This window comes from Vidua macroura, chromosome 1 (assembly GCF_024509145.1).
Source record: "Vidua macroura isolate BioBank_ID:100142 chromosome 1, ASM2450914v1, whole genome shotgun sequence".
Classification (NCBI taxonomy): Eukaryota; Metazoa; Chordata; class Aves; order Passeriformes; family Viduidae; genus Vidua; species Vidua macroura.
This window is the reverse complement of record NC_071571.1, coordinates 16,028,627-16,051,936: the sequence shown is the minus strand read 5'-3', so window position 1 is coordinate 16,051,936 and position 23,310 is coordinate 16,028,627. Positions and strand designations below refer to the sequence as shown.

The 23,310-nt window shown below is 37.3% G+C and overlaps 1 protein-coding gene across 1 annotated transcript in view; it reads right to left on the bottom strand.

The window, feature by feature from the left end:
* Nucleotides 1–2,444: 2,444 nt before the first annotated feature.
* MPP7 (MAGUK p55 scaffold protein 7) overlaps nt 2,445–23,310 on the bottom strand; it is a 146,565-nt gene continuing 125,699 nt past the window's right edge. Inside the window, exons 13-18 of the mRNA XM_053990825.1 lie at nt 18,563–18,733; nt 11,802–11,882; nt 9,878–9,971; nt 8,686–8,794; nt 7,047–7,190; nt 2,445–5,641 (exon numbers count right to left, since the gene is read on the bottom strand). Of these exons, the coding sequence (XP_053846800.1) occupies nt 5,462–5,641; nt 7,047–7,190; nt 8,686–8,794; nt 9,878–9,971; nt 11,802–11,882; nt 18,563–18,733 (779 nt within the window). The 3' untranslated portion in view covers nt 2,445–5,461. The remainder of the gene's footprint in view (nt 5,642–7,046; nt 7,191–8,685; nt 8,795–9,877; nt 9,972–11,801; nt 11,883–18,562; nt 18,734–23,310) is intronic.

The window sequence follows — 23,310 nt, the reverse complement described above, 5'->3', positions numbered from 1 at the left end:
AAGATCAGTTAATTGTCCCTTTTCTTCTCCTTATATAACTGTATTACTAAATTGAAACTGTACAAGGGTGAAGAGGAAAACAAAGAATGAAATTGCCAATGACTAAACACAGTTTGGTAATTTTGAGTTAGAGCTGTGATTGCTATACTCTTGTTGCAGAAGTTAATGAAGTTAGAAGAAAGTAAAGTAGCATTTTGGCCATCACCAGGATTTGGAGTACTCCTCCTTCTGAATATTACATTTCAGCTCCATAATTTAGACAATTTTAGCTTTGTTTACCAATGAAGATTTACTGGTGCTTATTTGTATTTACCAAGGAAGGAACAGAAACCGCAGCACATTTGCAGCCAGGTCTCTGACCTCCTGTTCAGTGGTTTACAAAACCGAAGATGCATTTTCAGAGTAGTACTTGCATTTGTAACATTCTTAGTTCATCTCTGCCATATCCACAGATTCTCCCTTTAAAACACATACCCAAAGTTTTTATGAGCCTGTGTATAATCCTATAGAAAGCTTGTCATATCTTCATTAAAACACAAATCTAAATTTCACTTTAAAATTATTGGATGCCTTCTGGGTTTTTTTTTAGCATATTCAAGTTCTGAATACTAATACAGCTACTGAAAAGAGATCTAATTACAAAAGAAATTGTGACCTAATTTTCTCTATTTCTTATCAACAAGTTTTCAGATACTATTTGAGCTATTTGAACCCTCTTGGAAATTCTGAGTATATTTTTCTCCACATATTAAAATGTGTAGCTGACAACTTCTGCCACTGAGTCCTCAAAAATTGGTTTAAACAGACATAAGTGTACAACTGAAACAGAAGCAAAACAAAGTCTCAATAATCACACAGATTTACCCTCTTTGTTCAAATGCTGGATTTCAGCTACAGAAAATGCCATACTGTTTTACTATAGAGATGTAAAATCATTCCATAGAGTCTTCCAAATATCCAACTTGTATTTCAGACACAGATATCAAGAGGGGAAAAGTCTCCAGCTGTCTAGAACTCCAAATTCTCTCATTTGTACTGTCATTTAACATAAGACAAAATTTAAGACCAGACTTTAACTGTTTCCAAATGGTTTTGTGTGTTTTTCTGCTGAAACCTTTAACTGTTATCTAGCACTAGAATTCTTAAACAACAAATACACCTACAGTCTCCCTTCAATTTTGTGTTCAGACATTTTTCTGTTGAATGCTTGGTATCATACATTAATCATGGTAATATATGATAAATACGTAATGACTCTGAGAGCAGAAGGATCTTGGGCAAATTTCAAGTACAAATGACTTTAAGCACTGATACACAGAAAGCTCTTAATCCTGTGGGGCCATGACTGTAGAGAGAGCGGTAGCAAAAATAGACTAGATCAAGTTTAACTTCAAATCTCTGAAGAAACTCTTCATCCTTTGAAACAATCTCACAAAAGCTAAATAAGAGCTTTACCAAAGAAAAAATTCTCCACACACAGTAGAAACCTGAACTGAAGTACATGTGGGAAATGCAGAACAGTGCACTGAAACAAAACAGAAGGTGCTTACAAGTCTTCTGTCTAATCCTAGTATGTGTTAGGCTACTTTTTTTTTTCCTGGAAAAAGTATAACACAATGCAAAAAGTAACTGAATTCAAGCATTACTTTCTTTGAGTTCTACAAATGAGCACAACTTCCCATGGGACTTGTGCATGGCCTAGAAGTTTATGTGTCTGGTGAAACACTCTGAGTCAACAATGTGGATAACACTCCGAGACTTTGCAAGCCCAGACGAGCTGATATTTCAGTTTGATCCACTGATATAAGCTTTTCCCCTCAGAAAGAAAATGGTTTATTATGGGGTGGGCTTCAGGAAAGGGTAAGCATCAATTCTGAAGAAGAGTTTGGCAATGAAAATGAAATATTAAGAGTTGTTATCCTTGTTCTGGGGTGCTTTGTTTTTCCATTTAAGATAACTGGAGCATTAAAGTTAATAGAGCCCCATGAAATAACTTGCTATTTAGGCATTTTACCTTTTAAAGTCATTTTGTTCATCCTGGAGAAGAGAAGGCTCTGAGGAGACCTTATAGAACCTTCCAGTACCTAAAGGGGCTACAAGAGAGCTGCAGAGGGACTTTTTACAAGTCAATATAGCAATAAAACAAGGGGGAATGGTTTTAAGCTGAAGGATGGTGGGTTTAGATTAGGTATTGGGAAGAAATTCATTACTGTGAGGGAGGCAAGACACTGAAACAGGTTGTTCAGAGACGTTGTGGATGCCCCATCCCTGGCAGTGTTCAAGGCCAGGTTCGATGGGGCTTAGAGTAATCTGGTCTAGTGAAAGTGTTCCTGACAATGCCAGAGGTGTTGGAACAAGATGATCTTTGAGGTCCCTTCCCACACAAACCATTCTGTGAGTCTATGATATGTTGTGGTGCAATTTTCAATAAAGAAAAAAACACCTTGAGTGGTATATCAATAATTTATTATTTTGCATAAGAAAGTAAGATCAGATTTCAGGTAAGACATCAACCAAGGACCTGATGGTGAATTCAAGTATAGAGTTTGGTACAATATTAAAAAATACTACCCTTTGTTTGAGTACAGCAAACAGCAAGAACACAATAAAAACATCTGGACTTGACTGTCAAAACATACATTTCTCTAAAAACCCACACAGCACAACTTGAATATGTGGAATATTGGAAACACGTTTAGTTGTCTTCATTCCCAAATTCTTAGGAGTCAAAGGAACAATCCACCCCCTGTTCTCCTTGATATCCCAGAACAGTTCAGCACAGCTCAGGATCTATCATGATAAGCAGGCTCCTGTCCTGTTGAAACTATTTGACTAAGACATTTTTTCTGCTAGACCTACTGTCATCTCTGTCTGCCTCGTGGAGGGCTTTGATTTTTAGCTTTTAAAGCTAAATAATGCAATAATGTTGATTTTAAAGAGCAATTTAGTAATGTAATTAAAAACATTTCTGACTTGTCAAAGACTGTGCACGTTTTACCCTGTTGGTTGGATCTATGTTTTTGAGATTCCCTTTCTTATGCAGGTGTTACCATTCAGGAATTAGCTCCTGGCTCAGAGACGGGGCAGGCAGCCATGGCTCTGGGAGACTGCTGCCAGGATGTGCTGCGGATCACAGGGTCGGTGTCTCTGGGAACGCAGCACAGCTCCACGCTGCTCACTGCTGCCCAGGACAGCAGAGCTGTGCACAAGATCCTCCCAGACCACACCGACCCAGGAATGGGAATTAAATTAATTTCAAAAAGACAGGAAAAACAGCCTGCAGGACAGCCAGAACTGTCCCTACCAGGGAGTTTGCAGATTATTCTAGCATGTACTTCACAAAGAGAAAAGCAGGTCCCTTATGCAAGCGTGACTGTACCCCAGTGTTCCAAGACAGCCCAAGTTAGGAGCAATGCTAATAGTGTTTTAGTGAGGACTAAAGCCCTTCCTGCTGGAAATAGCCACATCCCGAGAGATGCTAAGGGTCCTCTCCATTTCAAGAGATGGTGAAGGCACTTGGCATCTCGCAGACAAAGGCAAACTGACCCGCTGAATTCCATAGCCCCTGAAAAACAGTTTGATTTGCAGTGATTTTAAAAAAATAGAAAATGTTCTCTCAACTCAGATAATCTCTATGCAATTAATTTAATCAACAAATTCCTATTTATGTTACAAAAAAAAAAAAAAAAATTAAGTCCACCAGGAAAATGGTGAGATTTGACAGAAGTTACAGTAGAGCATGTATCCATACTGCGACTCAGTACATCTGTAACTCTTGCATAAACTTTTCCAGACTCCCAGGGATTTTGCTGTTGTTTCTTGCATTTCATTTGTTTTATAAGACTCTAAGCCAAATGCAATGGCCCACATATTAAATACACATTTAGAATAAAACTGCAAAACCTCATGGCTTTATCTGCATATGAACTGAAATAAACTATTTACATGGAATGTTGAGCTCCATTTACAGAGACTGTTTCAAATTACAGATTTAGTAATCTCTTTAATAAATGATCACATTGACAAGAAATTTAAAAACTTAACATCCCTTTTCAACCCTTTCATAAATATATAAAGTTACACTAAATTATTTTTTCTTAAACAAGAGAGCTATATTCTTTTACAGATTAACATGAAATAATGGTTTCCTGTTTGAATGCCACAGATGGGATGATCTGAAGTCAGCAAGTTCCTATACACATTCTGTACTTACAAGACATATTCACAACACAACACACAGGTGTTACTTGGTCTTTACATCTGTACTCATTTCCTGCATATCAGTAGTAAGAAAAGAAAAATACCAAATTATCTATTTTAAAAATACATCCTCTAATATACATTTGCTTAACACTGACACATCAAATCTTAAAATGGGGTTTCCAACTGTATTGTTTCCAGTGACAAGGATGTTTTTTATAGTGAACTCTACAGCTTTAATTTATTTTTGAATGAAGACAAAATACATGTTACACTACTAAAAAGTATCACTACATACTCAACAATAAAAAGAATTAATCTCTTTCAACTGCTTCTCAGATGTCCAAGGTTTCCTCACTGTTTGAAAATTTCTGATGGGAAAATTATTCTAAAGTGTGCCAAAAAAATTTAAAATCAATTTGAAGGGGAAAAAATATTCTTACTTTGTTGCTATTCATATCACTTTGTCACTGATTTTACAGAAGTTTAATCCCAAAGCCTTTGAAGTTATATACACACAAACTCACATTTTTTCCTATTTAAATAATTATTCCCATGACTTTTCTTTGTTGTGCCACAGAGCATGCCTGAAAGTACTTTCAATCCATGCATGCTCACAGCTGAGTGTTTCACTATTAAGCCACTGAATACATCTTTCTTTCCATGATTATGTAATTGGAAAAGAATATTTAAATCTGTATATTTAAGTCTATACATTTAAGACAAGGTTCACATCTAGAAAAGTAAAAACACATTGTTACATAATTAGAACTATGGTGTATTCCTCATAAAAATGTTGGTCACTTTTGCCTGTTTCAGTTCTTGCAAGCACTGAAAGGGCAATAACTTCCAAGTGCTGATGTGCTCTTTTATGGGAACAGTTATGCTTAAAACCACTGAAGTGCTGATCTCCAGCATCAATTTGTATCTTCTGCAAACTCTGTGCTAAAAACACTCACCTTGGAAACACACAGATGATGATAAAGAGGTGTCTGGCAGTTTTGCTACACTAGTATTAGCTCACTTTATGGAGCACAGAAAATCTGTGCTTTAATCTGACTGTTCTGCCCCAAACTGTGGGCAGCAGAATTGAAGACACAGGAAAACAAGACCAGTTCCAAGTGCATGAAGAGTATACCTGCTGCTCAGTAGAGTTAAAATCCCTCCTTCCCAAGAAAGCGGCCATTGAGTAAAAGCCTAACCATGCCCAAGGTTTAGATGCTGATACAACAGCAGAGGTTTTGTCTACCCTAAAATGTTACTATGAGTGTAGCCAGCTGACAGGAACCCAGAAGGTCTCGGTCTCCAACCTGTCAAAAGTTGTTTTAAGCTCACTGTAAGCTGTAGCGAGGTCATCGTTGACTATCACCTTGTCAAAAAGGTGGCCATACTGGCTCTCCATTAAATGGGCAGATTTAATCATTTCGTGAAAATCTTCTTCCTAGTAAGAGCAGTGCAATAAAAATCAGTGCACAGCCAGTCCATAGCAACCCTGCATAAACTCTTTCTGTATTAAACATGGTCTAATTGTCTATTTAACAATGTCTAATTTCTTATCTCATCAGGAGATGGAAACTGTACCTCTAATTTAAAAAAAATAGAGATTACAATTACAAGTGATCTCAGAGAGTATTCTGATGAGTAGACTCAGCTCAACAGGCAATTCTTTAATCTCTCCCTTTGTAGTGACACAATTAGTCACTGCACGGTAATTACGGAGACATTTTCTTTTAGCAGCACCAGTGGAAAATGTTTCTTGCTGTTTACTTTGATGATACATTTAAAGTTTAATTATGTTAATCTCAGCTTGCTATTAGCACTTACAGCACAGCCCTTTTAAGAGCTTGGGAGAAGTAATCATTTTATGCCTTGTTCAATCTGGTTTAGTGGATTTCATGTTTGGGGAGGGAACAAATCTTACTAATTTGTTTAAATGACTTTGAGAGATGAAACCTGTCCTAACTAAGCAGTGGCCTGAAGGTTGCTCTTAAGAACAAATTCCTCTTAATTTTATACACCACAAACCAACATTTTTTTACAGAACGTAATTTCCAAACTATTCCAAATGCACATTCTACACAGATACAGTCCCTGACTGTATCTGTGATTCACTTTGAAATAAAACCTAAATAATCTTAAGTAACACCAGAATGAGGAAAAATGATAAACACTGTAAATACAGATAAACAGTCTAATGATGATCAACTTTGCTGTAGATTCAATTAAAATATTATTTCATTATATTACAAGGAAGCAAATATGTTAATATTGGGTAATTAAATTTTTTTTCTGACTATTGACAAAACCCAGCATTTGTTCCTTTCTTAGATATCTCTTCTTCTATCTTACAATGTTCCATTTGCCTATAACATTTAAAAAAACCTCTATTTCTCTTATCCACAAATAGGGGCTACTTGTTAAAGTAGCGTTTACTTTTTCAATTGGTTCTTTATATTTGCATTTTCTTCTAAATTTAGACCTCTTAATGCAGTTGATAAAACAAATACATTCTTATATTTTAACAGAAACATCTAAGCCCAGGTGCAATTTTTTTAAAGGAAATACACAGCATTATCTCTTATAAAGATATGCTTGCACTGTGGGGGTTCTTTAATGACAAAAAGTCAGAGGAGCATGGAAACTGTGAATACCCATGAGCATATCAAACAATGAAAACACCACAGCAAATGTGTAATGTGAGAGAAGTTGTGAAACAGCAAGATTCTCGTGAAAGCCCTGACAAGTGCTGCCAGTAAGAACCAGAGATCACCTTTATTTTCAGGGTAAACTGCTACACAAAAACTCCTGACAGGTTCTCCTGATTTACCATGTCTAATTATACTTACCGTAAAAGGTTTTGCAGTTCCCTTATCATCTTTACTTGAAATAATCTTGGCATTTTTTCTGGTTTCTCTCAAACGGTCAAGTGATGGAGGTTTTATAAATATAACAAATGGTTTAAACTCATATGTCCGCAAGTGTTTCACTGTCTGGGAAGAAGAAATATTTTAATTAATCAATTAATTTTATTAATTTTATTATTTTAATTAATTTAAATAATTCTAATATTTTAATTAATTAATTAGCTTATTTGCATTTTACTGTAATAAAAGAAACTCCCCACTGACCATAATAAACCCATAAAGCATTTCTAGGCAGGTATTTTTCATTTACTGCCATCCTGCTCTGCTGATCAGCATTGATTCATCTAGGGAGAATTTTCAGAATGGTAATAAAACTCTTTCTTCAAGGGTGATCATTGGTCTTGATTTCCACACGACTGCTGGTAAGCCCCATGAAGTGTGGCAAAGTTTGAGTTGTGCACACCAGTGCCACTGGCAGTGAGAGGAAGGAGGGGAACAGCAGGTATTCAGGGGAGGAGGAAAAGTTCAACCCATTTTAGCAAGAATAACCCTTTCTGTACCCATGAACATTAGCAGAAAGAGGTATCTGTGACACTTGTTCACAAAAGGTCAATGATTTTTCTCTTTAGTACTGTGTGCCCACCACACAACTCCCTGCTGTTCATTTTTCCTGAGTGTCCTATGTATGGTGTTAGAGGCAGCTCTATGATTCAGCTGCAGCACAGGGTGGATGGTCAGAAGCTTTCTATCCTCTCCACCCTGCCACAGCCCACAGGAAAATCCCATGTTGGAGAGTGGGATCCCAGAATGGTTCACAAGCTTGTGTCCCCAAGAGAATTTAGTGCTTTGCAGAAACACAGGCTTGTGTGGGACAGGCAATGGATTCATCAGCTCCTCTCCTCCCCTGGCATGGGCTATGGCTTCCCTGGCTACTGCTCTGCCAGGGCAGCCCCTGCCCTGCTCCCAGGGAACAGCCCCGCACCTGAAACTGCCCTGGGAGCTGCGCACAAGCTGCCAGGGTGCAGAAGCCATACACTGGCCACCCTTGGAGAAGCGATGCTCTGGCTGGGTTTAAACAAACTAGTCCAGCTCCTAGAAGCACTGTGGTTATTAGGAGCAAAAAAATTCCCAGTGGAGCTGTTCAGCGGGGTTGAAAGACAAGAAAAAATAGTTTAGAGAGGAATATCCTTAACAATTATCCAGCCAACATCACATTTAGTGCATTCCTTGACTCATGTCCATCCTGCATGGAAACCCTTGGCATGAACGGTCTAGTGAAACATGTGAGAGAGAGCTGCTGGACTTGGTGATAACTCAAAACTATTCTGAAATTAAAGTTTCAGAGACAATCTCTTGCCCAAACTAACAGAAAGATAAATGAAAATATAGGAGCATTCTATAATTACATCTTTAGTATTATGCTGCAGGCTTCCAATTCCTTTATTTACTGGCTGTATATTTGTCTCTTTTCAGAAAGCCTTGCTGAGATAAAGGTAGCAAAAAAACCCACTCAACAGTCATTCAGTGTAAGATAAAGTACACCTTTTGAGAAGTATTTTTTACTGGGATCCCAATACGCAATATGGGGAAGTAAAAGAGTTCAGAAGACATGCTTACTTACATGAGGTTGCACATCCAACAAACAAACTTTGTTTTTAGCTAGAACTGATCGAACAGAGTCTAAACTTGTACCATAGTAGTTGTTCTTATACTCGCCATACTCGATAAACCTGTGGCAGAAGGTGAAAACAACTGGAATAATTTCCATTTTCTCCAGAAAAAAAGCTTACCAGTTTGCTTTATAAGATTTAATTCAGAAGCAAAAATATTTTACTTTACATGAGAGTTCTACCATGTTTTATAAAGGAAATGCTGTCAAGTACTTCAGCATGTCAATTTTAAGAAATCTTCTACTTTACTGCTTTCAAATCAGTAACACCTGCTTGTATTACAGTTAAAGAGAAAAAAGCACTGTAGTCCAACAGCCCACTAATGTTTTCCATCACCTCTTTTTCTGAACTAATGCAATGCAATAAAACAGTGGATAAGCTAAACAATAGAAACTACTGAAATTTCATTGCACACTACAGAATATCCAAATTCTCTGTCTCAGAAGAGGAGGAGTGATGACGGTGCTGGTGGAACCAAGGCAGCTGGTTATTTGCTATAAAAGTACAAGCACTATTTGCCAGAAAAGCAAAGCACAGTTTGAAGTTTCAATAAAACCCACAGCTTTGTGTCTAATACACTTTTGCCCTCTGAAACTGGGGCAGAATTTCAAGCTACAGAATTTTACAGGCTGCTGGAGAGCACGATGCTACCATTGTCTCTTCATTTTAGTTTACTTTCTGGAGGGTGTACAGGCAGGGGCTTCACTGTAGATCTCTAAATTCAAAAGCAGAGGAAGTGCCTGGCCTGAAAGAGAGCAGAACTATGCAAACATTGACTCAGGCACGTCTGCAGCACTTCCACGCCCCCCTTCCCTAGAGCTGCAGTGCTTTACTGCTATGACAGAAGATGCTCTATTAAAAAAATGCCCCCCATCCCAAGCACCTAAAATTTCAGTGTCTCCTTGAGGAGCTGTGGTACTGAAACTACTCATAAGCTTAGAAACTGTTGTGTTTGCACATACTGCTTTTTTTTCCTCTGTATTTTTCCCCAGCTGCTTATATAACAACATGTAATTTTAACACATCTTCAAATCATTGCAACTTACATCCACTTTGACTTATTATCTAAAATAACAACCAGCCCCATTTTATAATAAACCATTGTTTTAACTGCAGTTCTAGTTAAAAATCTCTTCAACATACTTGTTATTCTGTACGTCTGTCTCAAACAAGTGCTTGGAAATGAAAATGTATTCGACACCATCACTTTCTTGGCTTCTCCTTGGACGGGTAGTGTCTGCAGTTTCATCATATTTAAAAAAAAAAAAAAAAAAAAAAAAAGGAAAATATGCACAAAACAATATAATGCAAACCAGTTCAGGAAAAGCTGAAAAGCACGAACTCTTTGTGCAATACTAAGCATAGCACTTCCCTCACTTCTGAAGCACATAAGGCTGCTCTGAATCTGGTAGGCAGCACACAAGCATATGACAGGATTGAGTTTTAAATGCATGCAGGAAAATCAGGAAAAAACCTATTGGACAAGTATCAGATTATCATTTTTTATTAAGTAGTGGAAAAATCCAATAAAATGAGGACAGCTGAATAATAAAAGGAACAGCAGTCCATAACAATTACCCCAGCCTTGCCTCTTGTTAAACTTATTAGCATATGAGACCATAAAGGGAAACAAAGCACACCATCCTGATTTATAAAATGTTATGTTCATTAACAACTCTTGTAGCTATGGTATGTGAAGCATGGTAATAAAAAAATAGGGTGTGAACTTTATGTTTTAGTGCTTTTCTTTATCCTGTGATCAAAATAGAATTCCATTTTCTTTCAGTAGCCTTGTATTATTCGCACTTCTTACCTTCCCCCAAGTAGGTATAAGGGTTTTGCCTATAATATTTGTGGGGTTGTCATTTATGATTAATGAACCCATTAAAACATCCTATTTCAAACAAGTTGAATACTACAGCACTGTGCACTCTTCATCACATATAGTCATACAAAACCTGCTTGCAGCAACACAGTCTTAAATGCCATTTGATATATCACTCCTCTTCTTAGGCTGACACAATGAGGAACATTTCCAAGACAGGAACCCCATTCTCTCTCGAAGTCCTGACTTACTGAATTTCAGGGAGAGGGATTCCTTTACATGTTTGTTTTAGCTTATAACCACAAATTTGGAAGAGAAAAGAGAGAAGGCAGCTTGATGGATACTGTCAACTTTTAGAGAAATATTTTTGGGCAAATTACTGCATATACTTTAATGCATTAAATATTTTGGGAACACCTAGCTTTTTTGTTATTGTTGCTTTCAATACCCAATTGAAGCAAATATATGCAAAAGAAATGACTTGCCAAACTAAACGCATTAATTTTTCTACTTAGCAAATTCATTCATACATATACACTTCACAGAATATCTGCACTTGCAAAAAACCTGTGACAGAATCTCCCAAATTCAGAATGCTGGAGCCATATTTTTGAAGGATCCCTATAGAAGGTACAAGTAGAAAGCAAACCAAGAAATCAAAGTCTAAAACTGTTGAGTTCTCCATATTAAAGAAAACACAGTAAAGTATTGTAGAAGTTAATAAAACACAATGTTACTCAATTTTATAAAAATCACACTACTTGGTCAGAGACAGGAAAGAGGAAAAAACATCCCCAGATCAACTCTTCTAAAGCTAATAAAAGGGATTTAATTAATTTAGTCACAGGATTAAACTGCTTATAATCAATCTTCATTTTTAGCCTAACAGATAAAGGCCAGTTTGCTGAATGCAAGCATTGGTAACGGAGTACATTTTGCTGCTTTATAGCCAAATCCAGGGTGTTCTTCAGCTGAGTTTCATTTACTAAACCTCACTAACATCAATCATGCTAAACTTGTACTGAAAGAGTACTGCAATGCCTCTGAGCCAAAAAGCTCTATCAGTTTAATCAATGCTATTTCATACAGAACTGCAGCAGCACTTTTAAAAATAAGAAAAGCAATCTGGATGTCAAGCATGCATTTAGAGACCCAAATTTCTAAGTACCTTAAAGGTAATAAAATAATAAAGGCCAGTAATGCAAGTATATAATTAGAGAATAGGAGTGCATTTTTACTTACGTGGCACTGTTACCCCGTAGTGCTGGGTATCACTGATTAGCAATTTCCGTTTAAGTTCATTCAGTCCAACCCCTACAGGACCTGAAAGAAAAAAACTGTCCTGTTTCCCAACAGCCAGTTGTCTCTGGTATTCAGGTGCAAGTATGCTCCAAGACTACATAACCTATAGCTGTGACATTACTGCCTTTTAGTCAGTGATTTGGAAACACCCATGGCTCCAGCCTCTCCTAGTATATACAGAGCTGACAAATTTCAGGGTATGCAGTAGGCAGTTACTCTGTTCTGACTTTATTACTGAGGAACTATCAGTGAAAAAAAGTTGCCAGCAAAGCTGACTTTCTTTTCTGCAGCAACTACGCTCAGCCTGCACCCACCTCCATGTCAGCCCTACTACCAACCCCTGCCAACCTGCAGCTTTCCAGAACAAAAACTGGTTTGGCTGTTTATTTTGCCAGAATACCTCCAACTTGCAGATTAGAGGACCCCCGCTGGCACGTGCAAAGTGCCCCCAAATCCTCTGCACTGTGTGTCAGCACGGCCTCACTCCCTCCTGCTGCTGCATCCCTTGCCTGCACCAGATGCCCCTGGGGACAATTGCTTCCACCTTTCCCATGCCCTGGGAGCACTGCTCCTTCCAACCCTTGTTGCAGGCAGGAACACTGCCCAGCTCCTGGCTGCCTGTAGCTGTCACCATCCACCTTTCGACTGCGTGAGGGTGGCATTGCATGGAGAGAGGAAGGAAGGGCAGTACTTGCCAGGTCACAACCCATTTGGGATGTGTGGGTTTCTTTCTTTGTTGTTGATTTTCTTTTAAACTGTGCTTGTCTCCTGCCTGCTGTCTGAACGGGTCCAAAGCAAATGTTTCCTTCTTCATGCAACTGCCAAAGAGAGACCACGACCACTCTTGGAAGGAGGATGGCAGGAAGAAACAAAGACTGCATGGAATTTTTTTGACCCGTCTCCTCCACCTCCACTTGAGTACTGCTGTACTAGAAGCAACGGAGCAAGATGTTCCTCTTGGCTTTCGAGTTGTCCCTAATTCTTAGCTTTTTGCCAGTGGTGCCTTAGGTTTCTGTGAGGGCACTCTCTCCTGTGAGGTCTCAAAGGCTCCACAGGCACTCGATGCCTGTCCCCAGGAGCCCTTCATGCAGGGCTCCAGCCTGCCTGCCCTTTTGTGACAGGGCCATGGTGCTGTGTGTAAGGGAGCTCAGCTCTGCATGTTCTTATATTTCTGACAGTGGAGAGCCTTCATTTCTACAGAGCCAGGTCAACAGCAGAAGGCAAAGGAGAATGAGTCATCTGAACCATATCCTAAATAATGCAAGGATAATACCAGTGGCTTTAAGGAAAATTCTTGCACATTTAGTAAAAGGGACACATGCATATATGGAGTGCTTCTTAACAAAGACATTTTAAACATTGTAAATACAAAACCTTATAAACATTTCAATGAAATAATGTTGTAACCACTACTTACTAGTCAGAGTCCAAAAACAGACTGATGCTTCAGTACCTTCAGGTGCCTATGTAAAAATGACCATACACCCTGTCTGGAGTTGAAACATAATGATGAAAAGAAAGTGCTTGCTACTTTGCTGCTACCCCCAGACTATGGCTCTGCTGTAAAATCTCAAGTTTCTACATTTAAAGTTTCTATGTGTTCACATCAGTTAAACACACAACTACATTTCATGTTCCATCTCTGACCTTCCTGTAAATTAATCTATCAGTATGTATAAATGTTTATTTAATATGGTGTACAGCAGCCTCTACTGGTGCATGTCTGCAGAGGACAGCAATGTGTTATGTAGATAATGGCATCACTTTTGTTATAATTTATTTTTTTTTCCTTTTTATAATAGTTTAGCTCTTTAAGGTAGATATGGACTTTTATAGGAAAAGTAATTAAAACTCTTAATATATCCTAGCAAAGTAAACCAAATGAAATGGAACTAATTTCTTTAAAATCAATCTATTACTTTTAAGCAAAAAATCTTTCCCATCAAATTCACACAAATATTATTTCCTTAGTCTACATGCTGTCAAATCAACAGTATGCTTTTAGCTCTATTTATATACGTAGAGTCCAGGCTTCACTTCCTGCGACACACGCTTTGGAAACTTAGCTTAACTCTGTTTCCAGACCACAACTTCACTACTACTGTCTCCCCTTCCAGATTACCATTTTTAAATCATCTTTAAATTGAACTACTGAAAGGTGTAGAGTCTTCTTTTTCAGTGCTGTCGTCACAGAGTTCTCATAACTGCAGCATATGGACACTGAAGGCTGATTCCAGCTCAGCAAAACCATCCATTATGTGAATTTTTATACTACCTCTCCCAAGTTAATATACAGTTCCTTTCTAAATATTCTTTTCGTTTTCATGCAGCAGAGAAAGATGCCAGTTTCTAATAGTTATGAATCTGAACACAATTTGAACTCAAAAAGAGAATAAAGTGTCAGGATTTAAAAGGATAATCCTGATTCTTATAGTCAAATATAAGGCATGCAGGATCCATGTCTGTAGTGTAGTTTTGGTTTACTATAAATCACCCCAGGCAGCAATATTTACCGTTATGCTGACAGGTTTAGAGATACTTTGCTTACTTTTTTAAAGGAACATTTGTGCTGTTTGCTGTTGCATGTTAAGTCATGTTAATGGTCAAATCCTGCACAAGTGGACTTCAGTGCCTACCTCAATTTATTGAGAGACATCTGCAGAATTAAACTACCAATCATTAAAACTTGCACTAAATTTTGTACCACTCAGACACGTCTGAAGAAAACTGACAAAACTGTAAGTTTAGGTCTTGGGAGGTTTAAGTCAACCAGCCATTCTTCACTCACAGACAGATAATGAGCTCCTAGTAGTCTTTTGGAAAGAAAAGAAAAGGAAAGTAGTCTTTCAGAAAAGATTTTGTGAGTTAGATGACAATGTCCCTGCTGGGATCACAAAAACCCAGTAGGAGACATGCCTTGAGAGAGCCTCTGTGGCTCAGTTCCTAGTACAGTATAATGCAATGGCTGCACATGCATGTCTGACTGCAGCTCAGTGTGGTAGGAAAGGAGAACCTCATTTTCTTGTGTTTCTGTACATTTTAACGAGTAGTGGGAGTGTACTTTGAGATCTGCAGTTCACTGAAGTAGGATCAGTGAGTTCATACTGGTGTTCTTATGGGCAATGCCAGGCACTATGTCACATCCTGTGTATTTGTTCCTGAACCTTGCTAACCTTCCCATGCCTTCAGTCAGGAAGTTTTAATGCACATAGCAATTATAGGTCTCTTTCTTCATTGTCCTGTTAGTTGACTGGAAGTAGCATGGCCATGGTAGGCCATTTCCTGCACTACTGCTGTAGATCAAGTAAGACTCTGCAAGCCACTGAACATGTTAAAGCTAGAGTCAGGAGAGGTGGAGAGTTAAAAGGCCCTTTCATTTCATCCTCCTTTGCTCTGAAATAAATCTGGCCTCATCATAACTCCTTCATGGTAAAACCAGAGGTGATGGATTTTAAAAAATACAACAAATGGAGAGCTTTTCCACTTCCAGATTTTCTTTGCAGTAGTGACCAGAAGCACATCTTTGTGGGAAGTACTGACAGTCTCATTCAGAGACAGAGGTTTTTCTGATCATGTCAGACACCAGTAACAACTTCTCCTTTATGGTTGTACACCTCTGGTCCTTGTTTCCACCACTGCCCACTTTGGACAGAGGCATCACCATGGGTGACCACAGCACCTGAAAGGCTCTGCACACCTCCAGTGATCACATTGAATGCACAGAACAGTGTGTGTTCTGGGGGACAAGTGCTCATGGTTTGTTACTGACAACTTCACTTCATCCTGCCCGTTCAGAAAGCTCTGACTTAGCTGAAACAATGCCAGATAAAGTTATTGCATGTAGCACATTCATTCTAACTCTAAGGAAATAAAATTTATGCTACTCTGGCTCTTTAAATTAACCAGAGCAGAAGACTTTGTGAGCAGGGCTTTTCCCTCACTAATATAAATGAAAATTCTAGTGTCTAAATAATACAAGTCATATTAAAATATTCTACCTTGGTCTGATGGGGCTGTGAGGTATGTAACGCTTAGGATGCAGGCAGCATTTGTGGTGGAAGACTAAGGATTTCTTGGCAGCTTGGGAACAGTAAGTTACTAGAAGCAGACTGATGACATAATATTGGATAATTTTGTTTTTAGCAGACTCATCACAATTCTAACAATTAAAAGCACACAGAAATATTTGTATAATTACTGCTTCAGATGATGTTATTTTAGCCCCAAGGATTTGCAGGGCTTTATTAGTGAACTTACATTTGCAGGCAAGGTAAAATCTTGACAAACTGGTACATTGAGCTGAACCTGAGAGTAGTGTGTATCACACAACAGGGCACTGAAATTACTGTGTGTGCAATTTGTGTTCTTTAAATTAGACTAGACCAATTCAAAATGAAGTGAAATTTGTTTTAAAGCTGTCAAACTCCCTTCCCCTAAAAAAAGGGGGGAAAACCAAACCTAAATGTCCCCTTCTAAACAGTAAATAATATATTTAGACCCAGCATAACACAACAGACATCTAGAGCCTCCACCAATTATAGCTATAAATTAATTATATGTTCCTTTCTTTCCTAGTACTACTATATTCAATGTATTATATGGAATGCTGCTACTGGCATACAAAAAGCTTTTAAAATGTGTTTGCTTCTACTATACCTGTATTGCTTAGCTCTGCTAGTTTTTTCCACATTTTGCCCAAGACATTTTTATGGTATTGGCTAGACTTAAGCTGCTCTTAATATCCAGAGAAAAAACATTAGAATTACTGAAGTCCGCAATAAATTTTTGAATTGCTTTTGTTACTGAAAAAGCACTCTTTCTTCATTTGATTTATTACAACAAAAATCAAATGGAATCTCTAGGCATTCCTTAGATCAGACATATGCAATTTGTTATAAAAAGTCTACTTATCACACTTTTGCACTACACTCTGTTGATGTAACTGTAAAATCAACTCAACCATGTTATTACTTGTTGTATATAACCCAAAATCTCACAGTGATCACACTAGTAGGTGGCTGATTTTTAGTGCGGGAGAGTGACAAAACTGTTTATTAAAAACTCAATTTCATGTTCCCTTGGATATGAGCGATATAAAAACACAGCTACTCAACAGTTCCTAACAGTCCCTGATAGAGGGTCATATTTCCCTGCTCTGCCTTCATTCTGCCTCCATTCCTTCAGAATGGAGGAAATTTTACTAATGAAGAATCAGCCTATGTGTTACTGCCAAGGAAATGATAATCTACAAGACATTACTCACTCATAGCAATGGTTACTCATTACTCATTGGTACTCCAATTGTTACCTTTGAAAAGCTTAAGGTAATGCACTTCCTCTTTCTGGGAGACTGAAGCAAAGCATTTTGATTATACAATAAATGCTGTGAGGAAGCCATGACAGATTATAGAAGAACAGAAAGCTGACTAAGGATAATATGTTGAGTCTTCTGCAGCTGTGCTTATATTCATACTTGGCCTACAGAGGTCCACATTGCATCCACCTTTCTTACTACTTGTCCATTTACTTTTTCTAACTCAGTAGGTGATTTTGTTTCTCTCCACTTTTATTGTCTGTCTTCGTTGACCTCAGGTACTTATCCTGTTCTTTTGGGTTTTTTTTCCACATAGATATATTGATTGATCATTAAGAGTGGAATATCAACATAATTCTTTTGAGTTTTAGTACAGCTTGACTGCCACATTCAGACTTGTAACCATGGTAGCTGTATTTTAATGTCATCTCCCCTTGGTTTAGGAAAGCTTTAAACACAATCTCCTAAAGCATCCTTCTATGCAAGTTAAGACATCCTGTCTAGAAAAGTGGACAGGTGAAAAAATGGAGCATGTTCAAAGGGAAGGGGTTATAGGTCTGTGCTCTATGACTCATTATAAGGGGAGTTCCCTGGGACATACTCGGTTTCACATCCATACCAACAACACAGGGTGGGCCCTTACAAAGCTTGCCCATGGTAAGATGGGTGATACAAGTGACTTGCTCAAGGGCAGGACTTCCATCCAGAGAGCTCCAGGCATAGGCTGGCAGAACTTAGTGAAATTTGATGAGGATAAAGTTCTGCATTACAGGCTGGGGACTGACAGGCTGGATGACAAGGGCCTTGGGGTTCAGGTGGGCAGAGCTGAGCATGAGTCCCCAGCGCTCGCTGCAGCAATGAAGGGTAACAGGGGACTGGGCTGTACCAGCAAGAGCCTGGCCCATAGATAGAGGGGAATGATTCTTCCCCTTCACTCAGCACTTGTCAGTCCCTTGTGAGGAATACTCTGTCCACAACAAGCCCTGCACTAAAATACTGTTGATAAACTGAATCAAAGGCATCAGAGACCTCGAAGATGGTCGGGAACTGAACCTGTAAGAGAGACTGACGGATTTGGGCTTGCCTGGCTTGGGGAAGAGATGTCTTGGGGGGGACCCACCAGGAACCTTCTGACACTCACTGAAAAGATGGAAGCCACCTCTTAACTGAGGCGTGAGGTAAGACAGGGAAGACATGATGGGAAGACAGGTTCCCAAAGCTGCTGCCATCAGCAACCCATTCAGAACCTGGTGTTGATCTCATGCAGTGGGAGGCTGGACCAGGTGAACTCCTGAGATCCCTTCAAATCTAAATGTCTTTCTGGTAAGCATTGTGCTAATCAGCAGGTTTCTGTTTTAGCAGGTCAAAAATAAAGAAAACAACTTACCAACCAAAACAACAAGCCTGTATTTGTCATTAGGTTGTCGTCTATATTTTGCAACTTCTTCATAGGTTGGGATATCTGCTGTATCATACTGATCACTCTTCTTGCACTCATACATGGACTTGTTTGTTTTTTTATCTTTTCTGCTAAGACGAAAGCTTCTTCTAAAACCAGCTGCAGTAAGAACAGGGTTTTTTCAAAGTAAGAAAATAAGTCTTCTTAAAACATTTGAAAACAGTCTCTTCCAAGCATTCAAGGATTGGAGCATGGAATAAAAAGTGTATTATATGTTTAATAAGCCAGGTCATTAGAATGACATTTCCCAAGTTTTTAAACTATATCAGGTACCTATTTAAACTGCAAAATTAAGATTACCAATAAAAACATACCCTTTGCAACAACAAACTGCAAAATATAATTGCTATCAAAAATTGTTAATAAATTGTTAATATATTTAGATTATTTAGACAATTTGAGTATCTTATAAATTGATATATATACACAAAGCAATTCATGCAAGCTGGAGTCTCATACCACATCTAATGCATGTCTATTAAATCACCATGGCACACAGACATCAAATACAGCATAGGACAGAAACACATCTGGTGGTTGAATGGATTTATGAGAATTAACTCCTTGAACAATTCTCTTGTGCTTAGCTCCATGCTGATGGCGTATTAAAAAAGTGCATTAAACCTTTCCTGAGTATGTTTAATAGTCAATCCAAGCACTCATAGTTAAATTACAAACTACTAGAAACATCTTAGACAATACAGTATCCATATTATGAAATTAAAAGTTAATATTGCTATTAAATCTATAATTGCATCAACTGTGTGGTATCTATTGTGCCACGACAAGAAGACATGGAATTTCCCATAGCTTTTAAGCACTCTCAAAGGAGAAAATCATTGGCATTTTCAAGCAGAACAGCACAAAAAACCCATTTTACACTACATGTTAAAAACTAATTTAGTCCTCTGTTAATGATTACCTTAGAGTTTTTAAAATAAATCCTTTATATTGCATTACATTAAATTTTACTGGTATCTCTACAACACTGATTTTATTCTATAAGGAAGTATAGGAAAGACTGCGAAGACTGCAAAGCTGATTTCACTGTCTGGTGGTAGTAGAGTAAAACACAAGCTATACTTTAAATACTGGAAAAGTTGTTGGTGTTTTTTCCCCAGAACACTTCATGGGACAGTAAATGTGTAAACTTTTGGTGACCCCAGATTTTCAGCAAAATGTTTTCATATTCTTATAATAGCACTTATGTTTAGGTGTTTGAGAAGTAGTCATATTATAATTTCTTCTTCAAAGCTAATATTGTACAAGTTCAAGATTCAGTTCTGCAAATATTTAGCACCAGATTTAAAGAAAAATGCTACAAGGCTAAGTTATAGGCTTAGCTTTTTGCACACATACAGTTTCATTGAACATAAATCATCACAGAACCTAGACCATAGAGGATGTTAACAAAGTTATTTAATTGATGTCAGCCCCTATACCTGTGGGAATCTACAACACAAGCATAAACACAAAAGGTGAAGAAAAAATTGTTTGAGAATACCATGATGCCAACCCATTTATATTCAAAATATGAATAAGTAAACTGAAAATCTATGACAAAGGAGAAGAGCTAGCACCCACAGAAAGGGCAGATGATATTTTTAAGAAGTACAGTCTAGTCTAGACTAAGTAGGAGGTGGACTGACATAGAAAAAATATCAAAATATGAGATATGAAAACATAATGAAATAGACTAGGTTATGTTATTTTATTATTTAAATAACACTGACATTGAAGTGACTGCAGTCAAAAACAGAAATGCTCTATTGGAGAGCTTACACACCCACAAGAGGGCCTGGGAGATCTTGCCTGCCCTAAGGTGAAGTCCATCACGACACAAGGATGTTCTCTTGATCACAACTATGCCTAAGTGTATAGACAGCTATATAAAGAAAGGTTAAAAGTAGCTTTAGCAATACAGACTACAGACACATGAAGTAAGTTACAAGTTTCCTGAGGCCTCATCTAAAATGCTCCTGATTTAAAAAACCCAAACACCAACAAAAAAATTTGCCCAAAACCCTGAAAATTATTCTGTTTGTTGCATTTTTTTCCTTTATAATTATTTTATGGAAAAACAAAAAATAGAGAAAAAATAAAGACTAATTCTTCACCATTGACTACTAAATGGTTTATAAAATTAAGAGCTTTGTTACATGACTAAGAATCCATGTATCTGGAAAAGGTAAAGAAGTAAGAATAATGATCAAATGAAGCTACATCAATGGTCTCCATTCCAGTTTGGTGTTAACCTTACAATTAACAACAGCTCCATGCCCCTGATCAGCTGTCTCAAAATGCCATTAGAACAGCTTCTCAACCTCCACTTAAATGGCGAACTGTGCAATCTTTAGGAAAAGTATTTTTTCTGCAAAATCTTCCTATCAATTCAATCTCCACTTTTAGGTTTTGGTAAGAACATTTGTAACTTGTTCCTCTTTTCTCCAACCAATTTATTCAGATCTCATTAGCAAACTATCAGGTGGTAAATTATTTAAGAATTTTATTTCTTCCACTCCTTGAAAAAAGGAGAAAATCTTTCAGGCTCTGTCTTCAGGCTGATTTGTCCCTTTCACAAAGGCTCCACAGAAAACATAACAAAGAGTCAGGTGATATGATTCCGCTGCTAACATGTGTTTCCTTGAATAAAATATTTGAGATTTCTGCCAGTGAAACTAATTGGTAAAATAGTAATATTGTCTTAATGGATATTAAGAAAGCTCAACAAGAAGTTCAACCAGAACCTAGACATTACAGAAAATAAAATATACTAATTAAAAAGAACAAACATGAGAAAAACAGAAACCAGAGTAAGGCTGGCTTCTCTGCAGTGTGCTGGTGAAGATGCTCTGTGAAACTACTGACTATTAAAAGTTTGTGATAGCTGTTTGCTTCACCACTTTATGACTATTGTTCATTTGAAAGTTTTTCAAACTGTTCTTCAAAGTCCATCTGAATAGCCCATACAGACTCTCAAGAAAGTTTGCTTTAAATAGCATTTAAACCCAAGGAAAACATACGGTTCCAAGAGGAAGGATGTTTCAAATATATCCAACACTTCTGTGATACTGCTGCTGCATTCCTGAAAGCATCTTCATTGCTCACCATCTGCCATTATATGTCCTCTCATATATGGCTTAACTTTACTGTGACCTAGAAGCTGTTTTATAGAAATGCTAAAAAATATGTTCTATTGAATGTCTGCATTTGTAATTGCATTTTATGTTGGGAACTATGACTGCACAAAAATATTAAACTGAACTGAAACAATGTTGTACTTTTAAGGAATAAAAACATCTATTAAAAGGCAAAAAATATTCTACTAATGTTTGCATATTTTATAGTTTTGAAAACATGAAAACCAAACTTCATATATTTAAATTAACAATAGAACATCATTAAAAATACAGTGCTGATTACTACAGAGAATCAAACCCAATACTAATATGCAGCAGAAAAGGTTTCTATGAAATGATTCAGGTTAAAAGTAAATTTCTATAAAGAACAAAAGGAAAATGTATAGCTTGCCTAGAATATTTGATAATATAAACCTTGATGAATATGAAAGGAGCTGCAGGCTACGCTGTCTGTGGAATATGGGTATCAGCAGAGATTAACCTTAGCTGCCAAGTATGCAGACTATAAAATAAAAGGGGAAAATTCTATCACTAAAGTGACATAATCTCCTGAACACTGAGAAGCTTGCACCAGCTCACTGGTTACAGCTACACGTCTAGGAGCTTACTGAACATGCAAACCCATAAACTGCTGTTGGAATGTAACAGATTTCGTGAAATAAGAGCAGGCTCTGGGTAGAAAATATTAAGAACAAATGTTCTCAAACTACTGATGTCTTCAAAACTTATACTTCTCAATATGAAATAAAAAATCATTACTAATAAACTTAATTAAGGTCCAACAATCAAAGAGAAATCACTTAGATCTCTAAGAATGAAAAAAACACCTTAGCAGAAAAGTTTGATTTAACCATTAGCAGTATACATTTTGTCATCTCGGAACAACATCTTTACACTTACACAGAGACATCCACTGGGGTCTCACACAGAATCCAAACTGAAAACACACCATGTGTGAACCTGCCTGCCTTGCAATATTTTAAAAGGATGATGATGCAAATAGCTGTGCTTATTTACATTTAATGACAGAATTCTGAAGAATGAGATTTCAACCATGTTGTGTAAATTTCAGTCCAAATATACTAATAAAACCAGAAAATTAATTTCTCAAATTCAGACAGACTACACTAACAGGAAATAATAAAATATAAATTCGTGCATCCTTCATAAATTCACAAGTAAGACTCCAGAATGCTATAAAGCACTTACATGGACTTTTGTTATTTTTCATTCATTAAAATCAGTGCTTAAGTACATGTTTAAATTACATATGTTCTTCACTGAATTTAATTTCATATTGAGTAAACAACTTCTATTTAATTGTAAATGCATTTAAGAGCACCTTTTGTATTCATATTACTGACAAAAGTAAGTTTGGTACCATGATCATTATCTAGGTTTGTATAAACATAGTATTTTTACTAGATATTTCTGGATATTATTTTCCTCCCAAAATATTGGTATTCTTTTTACATTGGCTTGTATACTGAGGATTTCTATTGTTACACAGGAACTGCACAAACACAGAGCAGACTT